Source organism: Anser anser, assembly GCF_964211835.1.
Source record: "Anser anser genome assembly, chromosome: 3".
Lineage (NCBI taxonomy): Eukaryota > Metazoa > Chordata > Aves > Anseriformes > Anatidae > Anser > Anser anser.
In genome coordinates this window covers 106,208,651-106,222,312 of record NC_139722.1, presented here as the reverse complement: position 1 = coordinate 106,222,312, position 13,662 = coordinate 106,208,651, and the positions used below count along the sequence as shown (strand labels likewise).

The 13,662-nt window shown below is 38.7% G+C and overlaps 1 protein-coding gene across 10 annotated transcripts in view; it reads left to right on the top strand.

Annotated features, from left to right (window-relative positions):
* Positions 1 to 13,662, top strand: part of LOC310897756 (uncharacterized protein) — a 71,229-nt gene that overhangs the window by 41,802 nt on the left and 15,765 nt on the right. For 5 of the 10 annotated variants that reach the window (XR_014582554.1, XR_014582555.1, XR_014582556.1 and 2 more), the window contains 3 exons: positions 405 to 1,053; positions 8,341 to 8,541; positions 9,082 to 13,039. Coding sequence is in view for 1 of the 10 variants with exons in the window: in XM_083831686.1 (XP_083687812.1) it covers positions 405 to 526; positions 8,321 to 8,527 (329 nt within the window). In the remaining 9 variants the exon portion in view is untranslated. Of the gene's footprint in view, positions 1 to 404; positions 1,054 to 8,320; positions 8,542 to 9,081; positions 13,040 to 13,662 lie in introns of those variants that run through there. The other 5 variants (XR_014582558.1, XR_014582557.1, XR_014582559.1 and 2 more) reach the window with 5 other exon arrangements.

Below are 13,662 nucleotides of genomic sequence, written 5' to 3'. Positions count from 1 at the left end.
TCAAGAAAAATATTTAAATACCATGTATAATCTCTACTGAAGAGTTAACATGTTTTTTATTTCTTTTTTTCCCTCTAAAATACAAGAAGACAACTGTGTTCTTTCCTGTGTGGTCTTGTATGATCTACTGCTCCGCAGGGACAAAAATCACTTGTGTAAGAGAGAGCAATTGCTTATTGATGTGTTAGTAGGAAATGAAGTTGTTATAAAGGGTAGGTAAATGACAGCATCTTTCGGAAAGATATGTGGAGTCTCTCCTGCTTCCTCTTGGGGTACATGCAAATGTTGCCAGTTACTTGCCCTAAGGTGAGTCTGAAAATACACTGCTAGAGTGAAAGTTCAGAACATGAGCAACTAAGGAAGTCCTTCTTATCACTGTTCTCACTTTCTCTCTTGTTTTTCAGTGGTGTTTGTTTCCTTTCCACAAAGAAGACAACAGCTCTGGATTCTGATAAAACGAAGCTTGGCAGAGTCCCAAGCAAGTTCTGGGACTACACTCAGCTTGAGCATCTCATTTATCTCACAGGTATTCAGTGATTTTTCACATGCTAGGCTGGCCAGCACTGATAATTCTAAGAGTTGGGTTTTCTAACTGGGGTTATGCCTGTATTTGGATACCACTATTACATATTTTTTAAGAGGTCTTTGGGCAAACATAAGATCATTTTACCTGTGCTCCAAGCCAACAGGAGCTTATGTTGGTCTGCTATTGTAGGAGAAGATTTTATTAGCTCAGGTTGGTGCCATCTTAACTGTGGCTACAAGGTTTATCTTGGTGTGATGTACAGAGCAGATTAACTCACCTGCTGCATAGACATACCCTTAAATGTACAAAGCCAGATCCTTGATTATCATCGAGTCGCTTTGTGAGGAAGTGACGATGGATAATCTCCACCTTCGTCTTGTTCCCTCTCCAACCTGGCGAGCTGTCAGTCCTCAAATGGCAGCGCCTCCTGGAAAGAGATCTTCCCCATCAGTTAGAGGACAGCCTTGGCCTGAGGTGCTCTTGAATGCAGCCCAACGCTCTCAAATACAGGAGGTCGTGGAGGCACTGTGAGAGTAATTTGTTTTTCTTAACTCATTGTTTATAATGACTTGTCTTATTAGTTTTGGGTAGCTGTTTTTAATAGTATATTGCACAACTGAGCAAATTAATCTTCGTTTGTATACCAGGCATTGCAGTGCATATTTTATAGAATTAGAATTTTTTGAAGGAATGTAGTGACTTCTCACTCACCAGTAAAATAAATTTCACCTGAGACTTGACAGTTGTAATATATTGTTGGATAGCACCTTATTGTTCCACACTTTGGGGGGCAGGGGAGAATAAGGAAGGCCTTGCAAGAATTTTCACACATCAAGAAATGAAATTCACTGTCTAGTCTAGTGCATTTTCAATAAGACGAATGCTTATTTATTTGCTATTGCTGTAGCTTGTATAGCCCTGTTTGCAATATGTTACTACACATGACATTACATATGCTTTCCTCTACAACTTGTATATTAATCAGAATATTCTGATCCTAGATCCCTTCCACCATTTAGACCCATTTTTAGATATTCAGCCAGACTGCTCGATAACTTTGTATTATGACTTTTCCACAAGTGTCCTCAAGGAAAGCATATGTCACTCTGAGGTATGCTGGCAACAGGTGAAATCACACTCTGTTTCACGCTACACTGAATCATTTGTAAGTCACCTCACAAATCATCATTTATTTTAAAAAGTTATTAAAAAACAAACAAAAACCAGCTTTGCCAATCAGAGGGTGTATCCAATATTATAAAACTGAAGCACTGGTCAAACTGTAAACACACTAAACACACATTTTTATTTTCTTCTCATACATTTGTTATATATTGAATCTCTAATAGCTTGCTTTAGAATCAATATTTACAATAAAAGCTCATTCATGCTGTTTTCTAGTCCTTGACAAGATGACAAAAACATTTAAAATAGAACGATAAGAAATGTGAAGTGTCAGGATGACTTTTTCAATCAATAATGTTTCTTGGTAAAATGCATTAATGCTTTGGGACACACTCTATTTTTACAAATACCAAGCATTTGTCTGACATCCAAATAGTGTAACTCCACTTGTGTTTACCAGCAAATTTGAAGAACATTTCTATTCCCCCAAAATACCTTAAAAAATAAAAATGAAAAAAGAATTTCAACCAGATTTTGTTGGCTGTAATTTATGGCCCTCAATGCATTATACAGAGCCTGCAAGCTCAAGGAGGTGTATTTCAATATGTTTTGACTGATGTTTAAGCAATGCTTAATATTATTCCTTCTGATGGCTCAAGTAATGTCCTAAGATATTACAGAAAGACTGTGCTATAAGATCTGGAGCAGACCAGAGCAGGGGGAGACAGTTCCAGTATGATATTCCTGATTTGTCTTCAGAATGTACAAATAACTTCAGAGAATTAATTAATATGATATCTGTACTTCCTACTTGCAAACTACAATGATTGTAAACCTAAGAAAATGTAAAGACTGAAGCCTCCTTTCCTTTTGGATATTAAGCTGCATTCTCACTATTCTGTGCTCTAAATAGCACACTGTCTCCATGGCAATGTGTGGTTCAGTTTTAAACTTTCCAACACATAAAAATGTTAATTTATTTGTTTTAAGCACTCCCACAGTTGTCATTGCTATGATAGGCTTGGGATTGGGAACTTTCCAGGAGCAGTGGAGCCATTGGGTTAAAGACTGGGTTAACTGCCAGGAAATGTCCAACCTGAAGGTCCTTATTGGCAAATTATATTATTATTTCCTGTCAGCTTAGCTTGTGAAGTGGCACTCAAAGCATTAGGCAGTGAGCACACTCAGAGCATTCAAAGAAATTTGTTTTCTTTTGTTCTTGATGATAAGGTTTCTCGGTAAATGAATGCAGCCTGTGATGAAAGAAAGATGTTAAATCCTGTGCCTAGCGTGCCTGACTTTCACGGTCATTACCATTACAACATTACAACCTTTTTTTAATTTGTGATAAGGGTATACCTTGTCATCCTCTAGAGGAAGCAAAGCGATAAGTTTATATTTCCAACATTATTTTACTGTTGTTTAATCCTCTGATAACTTGGCTTTCTGCTGTAAAAATTGTTGGCCTTGAGACTGTCGGAGCACTGCCTGGTGAAGTGCAAAGCATTTTGGTTTTGATCCAATAGAGCGCTCAGGCAGATGTTCAGCTTCAAGTATGCAGGTAATTTTTACTAGAGAATAGAAAGACAAAAAAAAGAACAAACAAAAACAAAAACCAAACAAACAGCAACAAACAAAAAAAACACAAAACAACAACAAAAAAACACCTTTTCCTGACCTTAGAGCCTTCTGTAATTTTTCTTGACTACAACTGGAGTATTCATTACTTGTGGGATTTAACATACAGATCAGCAATTCTTAAATTTTGTGCTCTGAGAAAAGCTTGAAAGAAATTCAGTTTTGCTTGATATTTTTGCTAATAAGGTGCTTGTCACCCTTTACAGTTAAATTAATACAATAGAAAGTAGAGTACTGCCATGGTGCTGTAGCAGCAAAGAAGGTGGGCACTCTTACTGCAAATTCAAATAAGCTTAGGACAAGTCTTTATTGGGGATAAGAGGGGGGTTTGAATTTTTTCAGATAATGTTCACAATGCAGACCCCAGTCTGAGTAAAGGGAAGGCACAGATCTCATAGTAGGTCTCATAATTCAGTCTTGAGTCTTATTATTTGCGTATAGGAAAAGAAACTCACTCCTCCTAAACAGATATACACCATAAAATCTTTGCATAAGGCTGGAAGAGGCATTTTTCTTCTCAACAAAGGGAAAGACTGTCCAAAGCCATTCCCAACAGATGTCTGCTTCATCTGTTTTTCAGTATCATATTGCACAATCTGCCAGGCTTGTTACTCAAGCTTTCTTCACATCCAGAAAGATCCCTTCTTGCTGCAATCCATCCCACCATGACATAGAAACACGGTATTCTTTCTCTCTTACCAGCAACAGATGAACTTCAAGTTTATGTTCACCTTCTCTAGGCTTCACAGATCAAATTCCATAAATTTTATTTGCAATTTTCCTTTCTTTAAACTTCTATTCAATTTTTTTGTTTGCCTCCAAATTCACTGTAGTTATCTTTCTTGAAATGTTGCCCCCTAGATTGGACTCTCAACTCCAACTAATGTTATGTAAGTGTATAAGCTTTATATATCCCAGTGCAACATCACTCAGTATTTGAAACAGTACAACACTTCTGATTGTTCAGTGTGTGGTTTACAGAGTTTTTCAAGTTCTTTTTTGCTTATGGAGACAGGACATTAAAATTGTAGAGTACAAGAGCTGAAAATGGGTTTGCTGGGAATGCAAATATTACTGCTAAAAACCAAACCAAAAACACTATCATATGGTCAGTAACTTCTCTGACACCAGGTGTCCTGACAAATATTTAACTTGTTTTGTCAGCTTGTTCTATTAAGAGAAGGAACTTAGAGAAGCCAGGTCCATCTCTTTCTATTTCCTGAGATTATGTTTTTCACGTTAGTTGCTACCAGACGTTTTATAATGCTATGAAAAAACTCTGAAGAAGTTCAGAGTTTTAGGCGTTAAAACTAGTGCAAGTCTTTCCTTCGCCTATAATGAGAACAGAATGTGGCATTTAATCCATTGGAATAGCCAGATACCATCAAAGAGCTTTCTGAAAACAAAGTCTCTAATCTATATCATTTACAAATATATAAACAAGAGGTCTGGTTTGGTCTCTCAGATAGATGAAAGGATATATATGTAAACAAATTAAAATAATATCAGAAAAGCAAGAAACAAGCTACATCTTCTAAAGCTATTCACTGGATTTAAACAGCTTTGGATAGATCATATTAGAAAATGAGCATGAACAGAACAGAGATGGATGCATACCAACAGACAGAGCAGAGATGTTTATCATACCTTTTCATGGCAGGATACCATTCCATTTCTCATTTTTGTTTCTTAATGGTTCTGAAAATTGTATTTCTATAGACATGGCCATTGCTTAGAATTATTTAAGAAATGTTGCAAGGAAACATGTATATAGGATGTTCACTATGTTCCCTACAGCCTAACTGGTGGCCATTCATTCTGTGTCCTGTGCTTCCATGAATGCTGGTAAAATTCTAATTCTTAAGTATGTCTCATAAATAGAATGGCAAAGGTGTGTTACCTAGTTTTGGGTCATCTGTTTCTATTCCTCATAGCAACTAGGGGAACACACCCCTCCTCTCCCACCCCTGCCCTTCTTGCAATATGTATGCGTATTCACAGACCAATGAAGCACTTATGATGAACCCATGCCAAGATGTCAGTCAAGGAGCTGGGAAACTTGCCAGAAAACCTGTCCTTGTGTTGGGCTAATTAACTTTCAGCATATCTGTAATTGTCCTTATTAGCTAGAAGCACATGTTAGAAGCAGCACTAAAAAGATGGTGGTAGGAAACCAGACAAAAGGGAACTTTATGGACTGCCTGTGTTTGAAAATGTGATTAAAACTATTAACCAGAACTACAATAAACTTGGCAGAGCACTCAGCATAGTCAAACCTGTGGTGGTTAGCATCACTTCAAGTTACTGCTATATGTAAGCTTGACCAGCTGGCAAGATTGTGAGCGTGTCCACCCCTCTTCTCGCCCAGTGCTCTGTATGGTGCCAGGTAGCATATGCTGCAACATCATGGGATTTCCCACCAACGTGTGCCCTCAAGTTGTAGGCAACTGTTAGTGGCAGTCATAAAAAAGGCATCACTGACAGCTTAGTGTCCTGACCTGGCACAAATGTTAATAGCAGATGCTGGTGGCCTCTAGTAAGGAAATAGCTTAAAAAAAAAAAAGCATCAAATTAATTTTCTACTGATGTACATTAATTAATTCCAATTCACACAAGTAAAAGGAAATGGGCTATGAACATGGTAAGTCAACACTTAAGTTTATAATCACCAAAGTGATCACAAATCATTATGATCACTCTTTACCCTCCATAATTACAGTTGTGAGTTTGATTCAAGCCTCAGTGCGTTCAAAGGAAGGCATACATTGATTTCAGTGTACTTTGAATAGGATGGAAGGTAAAATAATCCTATGTTTCATTAAGAAAATGTGTGATACACCCGAGGAGCTTCCTGATATATTAATGCACATGAATATCTCTCCTCATACTGTATCCTCATATGGACAGTTCTACTATATGAAAACATGCAGCTGCATATGCTACCCACCCTATACAACAGAAGCCCAAATTCTGTTTCCTGACTGTCATCTTTGGTTATTTGTTTGTAGCTTGAAAATTAATATAAGTACCAATTTATAATATAAACAGAAATGAGACAATTTGTTAAAGACTTCTTTGAATGTTACCTAGAAATTTATAAATCCAGACACTACAACCATAGAAATGAAATCAACTGCCCACTTGCATGATTCACTAAACATATTTCCAGAAAACCAAAATATATTTGCCTTTCACTCATTACAAGCATATATTTTTTCTGACCATATAAAAGTATTCCTGTTTAGACTCAGATTTTGCCCAGTGCGTAAGCATATTATGCTCTCAGTAGCTTGCTGCTGACTCCCTGAAGACGTGTTTTCATGAATATTTCTTTTGAAGCCTATCCAAAGTGTTGCACAACTGTCTTTTGTTACGTGTTCAACTAGGTCAGAATTCCGGCACATGCGACACTGGAGTCATAAAAACCAATAAAAATGACATGTGAGGATTAATTTCACTGTATGGAAGGGGGTAGGTGCTGGCATTAGGGTGTGCATGATAACTTTTTATTACATGTCCAGTCAAAAAGGATAACCCACCTCACAGAGAGAATACAATTTGATTTTTGTGAGCCATAAAACAGGAGTAACCACAGAGAGGGCTGCTATTGCCCTGCACATAGATTAATGACCAAGCATAACATTTACAATAAATTTTCAGATATCTTTAGTGGGTGACATTTCTATGGGAACCTCCACTCTCTTTCTCCTCCATTTCCTCCAAGACATGGCTCTTAGTTTATAGTTCAGGAACAGCAAGCTACAATTGAATTTATATACGGTGATTTTTAAACCGGGGGGGGGGGGGGGAGGAGAACAAAAGCCGTACAGAATTTCAAATGTCTTTTTTCTGCTCTTGTAATTGTGACTCAGATTTATTATTCCTAATCATTTCCATTTCATCAGAATAAGACTGAATGCTGTGTCATAGTGGGTTATGGATAGATTAGATACGCACAGTTGTCATTTTGTTTAAGATGTCAAGATGATCAGGAGTCACAGAGATAAAATTCCTCGCTTTCTGAGAATGCTGTGGCTTGACTGCTGCATAACTTAAACTATCTGGATGTGCAGTAGGCTTATACCAACCTATGCAACAAAACCAAACTGTACCACCTTTAATTTTATGAGGTCTACCTCACTTCTTCGAACACTGTATTGGTTAGGCTTAAACCTGGCCCTGTGATTTTGACAAGGCAAAATGTTCATTGACATAATGTCCCTCAAGTTAGTATTTCACCTCCTGGTATGTCCAATTAGTACTTCAAAAAAGAATTGAAGAACAACATGGTGAAAAAGGAGCTTTCCTGAAGTATGTACCTTCACTGAAATGTCTGTGTTTATGATAGAAAATTCCACATCCTTCAGTGTTCACTGTAAAACTTAAGCACATAGATATGTGAGAAATACCTCAAAAGTTTTCTCAAACAGGGTCTTCTGTGAATCTATTTTATTCACAATTGCAGTGACAGGCATCCTGCAAGCAAGAGCACCCAGCAAAAGTATATCATAACCTTATATTCCCTATTATCCAACACTTGATTCCCCCCTCCATTTCCTCATTGGCTGAGTACTACATGTTCATAAACAATTTGATACTAATTACTATAACATATGTACAATTTTATTCGACCAACCGTTAATTTCTCCTTTTCCTTTTTTTTTCCCTTCTTCTCTCATAACTAGAGGGCCCGTGATATTTTGTTTTACTGATTTTGCACTGCTTGTCCTGTTTTTCTTAGCTATCCTCTGTATTTTGGGACAGTGGGACCTTCCCCTTATCTGCTTGACATACTCCCCACTGCTATGCCACTGTCATGCCTGAACAATCACTTTTGAATATGCAAGGTTAGTGGAATTTTCCACTGCAAAAACACCTTCTACTGCAAAAACACAACTTTGTTTTTCACACAATATACAGAAGAGAATTTGAGGGCCTTTGTTCAAGACATAGCCTGTACAGATACAAAATAAACACCTTGTTTTGCTCACTTAAAATAGTGCCTCCATTCCTGTATTTCCTTTTCATCAGACTTGTCTGTGTGGTTCCAGAGGTCAGTCCCATGGCCCTGCAAAAGTTAAAAGGGAATGGGGAGAAGTAATGACAGAGCTGGCGACACCTTTGAATCCTCTGAAGTGGATCCATAGCCCAAGTGGTGCATCCTGCCCTACCAAAGATTTTAGAAGCACTTCTACTCCACATCTGTCTATTTGGGCTCAGTCCAGAAACCGTCAGTGAACTCTGATAAATTGGTGAGTTTCTACTAATTTCAAAGGAGCCCCCTTTCATCTTACAGGTATTGCCCCATAGGTCTCCTGGATCATGACAACACCCAATACCCCCTTCCAGAACAGGGAAGAAAAGCTGTGGACTGCTGTTGGGTAAGCAGGGTGTTTCAGTGCTATTTTTCATGTAAGATTCCTGTCACAAGAATCCCATAAAAGTCGTCGTGAAGTTTTGTGACTAAATCCTCCTGGAAAGCCTTGAAAACTTACTCATTTTATCTCATCTTAATGAAGCCAGCTGTGGTTTAACAGGGTGCTTATAGATGATGGGAGAAAGACTGCTTCATTAAGTTACCCAACCTTTCTGAACTGTCATAACACAAGCAGAGCAGTCACAAGCTTGCTGTGAAAAATCAAAGCCTAATGAGTGAACTAAAGTATTACAGGTGTGTCCCAAACTAGGGTAATTCATTACTTCAGCTGTCCAGCTCATACAGTAGTTAGGAGTGCTCTGCCACTCTTTTCCATAGCTGTGGTTCAAATGTCATTTTTTCCATTTCCTTTTAGATAACACTGCACTTGAACAGTGACATTAATACCTAACCTGCTGGCAGCGTGGGCTTTGTTATGAGTGCTTTACCCAGATGGCACAGACAGTAAGCTGAACTTGTCCTCTGATGGCTTTCCCTCCCCAGATGGCTGCAGAGGTCAGACTGTGAGAGCTGCCCCGTGCAGAATGAATTGTGGTGTGAGTGAACCTCAAGAGAGCTGTTCTGACCTGGATGCAAATATGCTTTGTGTGACGTTGCACTCTTACTTTCCTTCACTTCTGCCATTCCTATCAAGACTATGCCATTGTGTAAGAGGCACAGCAGTTTTGTTGGGAGCTGAGCTACAGTTTTGTCCCAGTAATCAAATACAGAGGCACTCTAACTTTGCTCAAGGCAAGCATGCAACAGGGAGGTGAGAGAAAAGGATGTGCTGCTTGGCAAGAGAGGTGAGACGTGCAGAGCCAGGTGGAGGATTGTACATGTTTTGAGTACCACACATCCAATCTGTGATGTGGATGTGAGGGAACGTTTTGCCTTTGAAGAGCTGAGGAGTCTGCAAAACCATACAAAGAAGTGGCTAGATAACCTCCTTCATATTGCCCAGGGCTGGGTTTAGTCATCCAGCTACTCAGTCAAAATTTGTTGTCTGCTCATTTATAAGAGATAATTCCCAGATCATACGTTATTTCCCCAGACCATCATTTTCTTTTGCCTCATATCTTGTGTAAGAGGTAGAAGGGAAACTTTACCGTATATTGAAACTTTACCATATATTACCTTTTGTAACAAGTGGAGAAGCACACTGTGCGTGAGGCCTCCTCACTGGTCTTGACGGTGTTTCATTTCGTCTGTGCCTGAATTTGGAAGCAGTAGAGTTTCGGCCACTCACCTTTCATTTCAAGGTTTCTGAATTGCTTTAATGAAAAATGACTTGATTTTAAAGATGAAAGGTCAGACTGTGACATCAGTTTAATTGGATTTGGTTGTGGCCACTTTGACTTTCATTTGTAATAGGAAAAGCAGATTTAGAGGATTTTAATCACTCTAAAACTCCTAAACGCTGGGGGGGGAGGGGGGGGATGGTTCCTGCTATAGATCAGTGAAAATTTGTGAGAATTTACAAAAATTGGAAATCAGCCTGAGGCACAGGTATAAGGAAAACAACCCTAAAAACTGTCCCTGTGAGGGGAAAAAAAAAAAAAAACCACACCTGTTATGTGAGGCACAAAACCTCACCTCTGTGGAAGCTTTTAACTTTTGTTTCCAAATGCCTACCAAGGCAGCCATAGGTATCAATTTCTTTGCATCCTATATGGTGGCATTAGGTATAATTGGAGGAAAGTGGCCATTAAGGTTTTTTTTTTGTCTTCTATGACTTCAATGGGCAAAAAGGCTCCCCTGATTTCTGTTTCATCCTTAATTGTTTCTGAAATTACTTTGATGTGTACAACTTTATCTGCTTAATGTGTCATGGAATCATATTCTTTCTCAATATATTGCTGTTTATTTTTGGACATAGAGCACTGAAATGTTGCATACAGAGTTATTCATCTTGCAAAAAAAATGTGTAAAAATTCCTAGGGAATACATTTTTGATGTTAGAAGCGTAGAGCTGAATTACCATCATGAAACAACAAAATAACTCTACTATCATGGTTCTGCTAATAGATATAAGAAGAAGATAAACGAAGATCTGCTCCTCACTGCTCCTGAGAAGACTTCTTTAAAAATAATTCATTTAAAATGATTTCAGTTATTGAGGCATGAAGCAGCAAGACCTATTTTGGGAAATTAAAGAACAGCTTTGATGGCAGTTAAAATAAATGACTTGCAGGAGTCTTGTAGGTCATCAATATGCTGCTACACCTGAGTTTGCAGGTGACAAATCCCTGGACACAGTCCCAGGCTTTCAGCAATTTCAGTACAGTAGGGATTTTTTGGGGCTAGACAGTATTCATGGGGATTCAGGATTGATCCCAGGTGGATACATGGATTGTGTCTCTCTTTTTGGTCCCAATACTGGAGCAGGGAGGCTCATGGGGACCAGATGTCAGTGTGCTGTGGTGCTCCTTAATTTTGAGTGATGCATTTCTAAACAACCTCTTTCCTGGTGAATTGCTCTGCCTTAGAAACAATTATATCAGTGCCAACTATATAATACCCACAGGGGCAAGATCAGCATGGGAATAATACCTAATTAAAACTGTGATAAAGTAGGTCAGCTAATATTTCGTGAACAGCAGCAAGCTCTCCAATTGTTAATAGTTCAGAGTTCCTGTATTTACCCTCAGAAAAAAAAAAAAAAAAAAAAACAGAGAAAAAAAGTATATCACTTAGAAATGTGATGAAGGCACAAGCAGAAAACACAAGTCATAGTGGGTTACAATTATAAATATTCATGGCATCAAGTGAGTGTCATACCTTAACCCCTGCTGGTACATTTAGCAGTGGATTAATGTTACTCACACCTTTTTTTATGACTGGGAGAGGATTGTCAGAAGAGGGTTAAGCAGTGCCAGGTGAAAGGAGCAGATGAGAAAGCCCTAATTTCAGTAACACACACACAAAAAAAGAACATTGTAAAGAAATGTAATCCTGCTTTCAGATGCCACAATTGCTTGTAGTATCATAGGAATATTTTCAAAAGTTCTGAATTCAGAGCTTTAGCCAAGTCTTCTGGGGTTTACTAGTCTGAGAAAGTTGGTGAAAAATGATCATTTTCCCTGAGATTCATTCACCTTTTTTGCTTCCTCCTAGGGTGGAATTGGAAAAAAAAAAAAAACTTGTGATATAGCAGCACTTTCCATTTCAGTGGGATCAAGGAAGTGCAGTGAGAAATGAAAATTCATAGCAGTGTTTAAAATGTTTGTTTTTAAACTCTCAGAAAGAACATGCACTATTTTATTGTTTACTATGACTAGCTAAATGAAGAAATGTCTAGGAGTTTCATAAAGCCAGATGATCCCACTATACCGTGACTTCGGAAACACCTTATATCTGACCACATCTAGCCCCAAAGTCTCACAGCTTAGCCAAAGTGACATCTGTGTAAGAAGCAGGCTCCCTCAGTTTGGTCTGCTACCATAAATCTGTTTCAGGTCAGAGACCAAATATTTGATGTGGCAAAAATTCCTGAACTTTTATTTTCATTTATGAAAATAAATAAGTCAATCTAGAACAAGACAACGTAAGCCTATATATGAATTTTTATACATCTATACATTGTATAAAGATCATTCAGCACAGTAGTGCAGAAAGTTCTCTCAGCAGAGCCTACAGACAGTTGGTACATATAGTCCACCCTCTTATACTGCCCAAACAGCAACTTCACAGTCTACCAGAAACACCTCCTCTAGCCACATTGCTACCCCTCTCCTTGAACATGTTTCTTGAGTAGCTGGACCTTTGAATAGAGAGGGAAGTGTTTTTTTTATTTGTTTTTGTGTTTCTACATACAAAAGTTGCTCCTAATACTTTGAAGGGTCTCCTCATGCATTTTCTTTGCAGCAGCTTTTCAAGCCTCCCTGCAAACCAGGTTCTTTGCGAGGACTGGAAGCCTGATGATCCCATTGACTAATGTGATTTGGTGGTTGGCCTTAGAATTTCATTTGAAAACAAAGAAGAGTTGCCTGTGATAACTAGCAAGGACCAAATTTTAATCCATTCACTGCTTAGCAGTTTGTTACCTGGCTTAAATGATGCTGTCATTGGAAAGAAAAGGGAAGGAAGCCTCAGAGCCATTACATGTTGGAGGTTGCTGTGTGTTCCAGGTGAAGCATGTCTGCACTGCGCTGCACCACAAGTGACCCTACGGTGATTCGTTGGTGGGGCCTGAAACTCCTAACAGGTGGCAGGAAGATGTGCTTTAAGTTAAAAGCACTCAGAACAGCCTGTGCTGGGGAGGAAGTGGGTAGCAGGTGGGTGCAGCAGTATGTTATCTTCTTTCTGTTATGGGTTCTTCTTGTGGGACACAGGTAGGTTTGTCTGTTTTTTGTGTATATATATATATAAAAAACATATATAACATATATTGCTGCTTTAGTTGGCTGTTTTCTGTCTGATATAATTAGCGGCATTTTACTACATTAGGTGATATAATGAAAATAAGCATAGCACATCCAACTGGTTATGTAGGCAGAGGAGTAAGGCTTTACTATTAACTACTTGAATGAAAAGATGCATGAGGAATGCAGGTGACTCCATATGTTGCTTTTGTTTATACAAAGCTCTATGTGAGAAACTTCCCCAATGAAAGGCAGGTTTTGCTAGCAGTCCCTTAAGACCCTTTTGGTGACCCTGGGCAAGTCACAGCTTCAGTTCCTCTCTGTTCTATGGGTTCAGCATAAGAAGTACATCAATCAACACCTCTCCTATGAAGATAGGCTGAGGAAGCTGGGGTTGTTCAGCCTGGAGAAGAGAAGGCTCCAGGGAGACCTCATAGAGGCCTTCCAGTATGTAAAGGGGGCCCACAAGAAAGTGGGAGAGGGACTCTTTATCAGAGAGTGTAGTAATAAGACAAGACTTAATGGCTTTAAACTAAAAGAGGGCAGGTTTAGATTAGGCATAAGGAAGAAATTCTTTACTAGAAGGGTGGTGA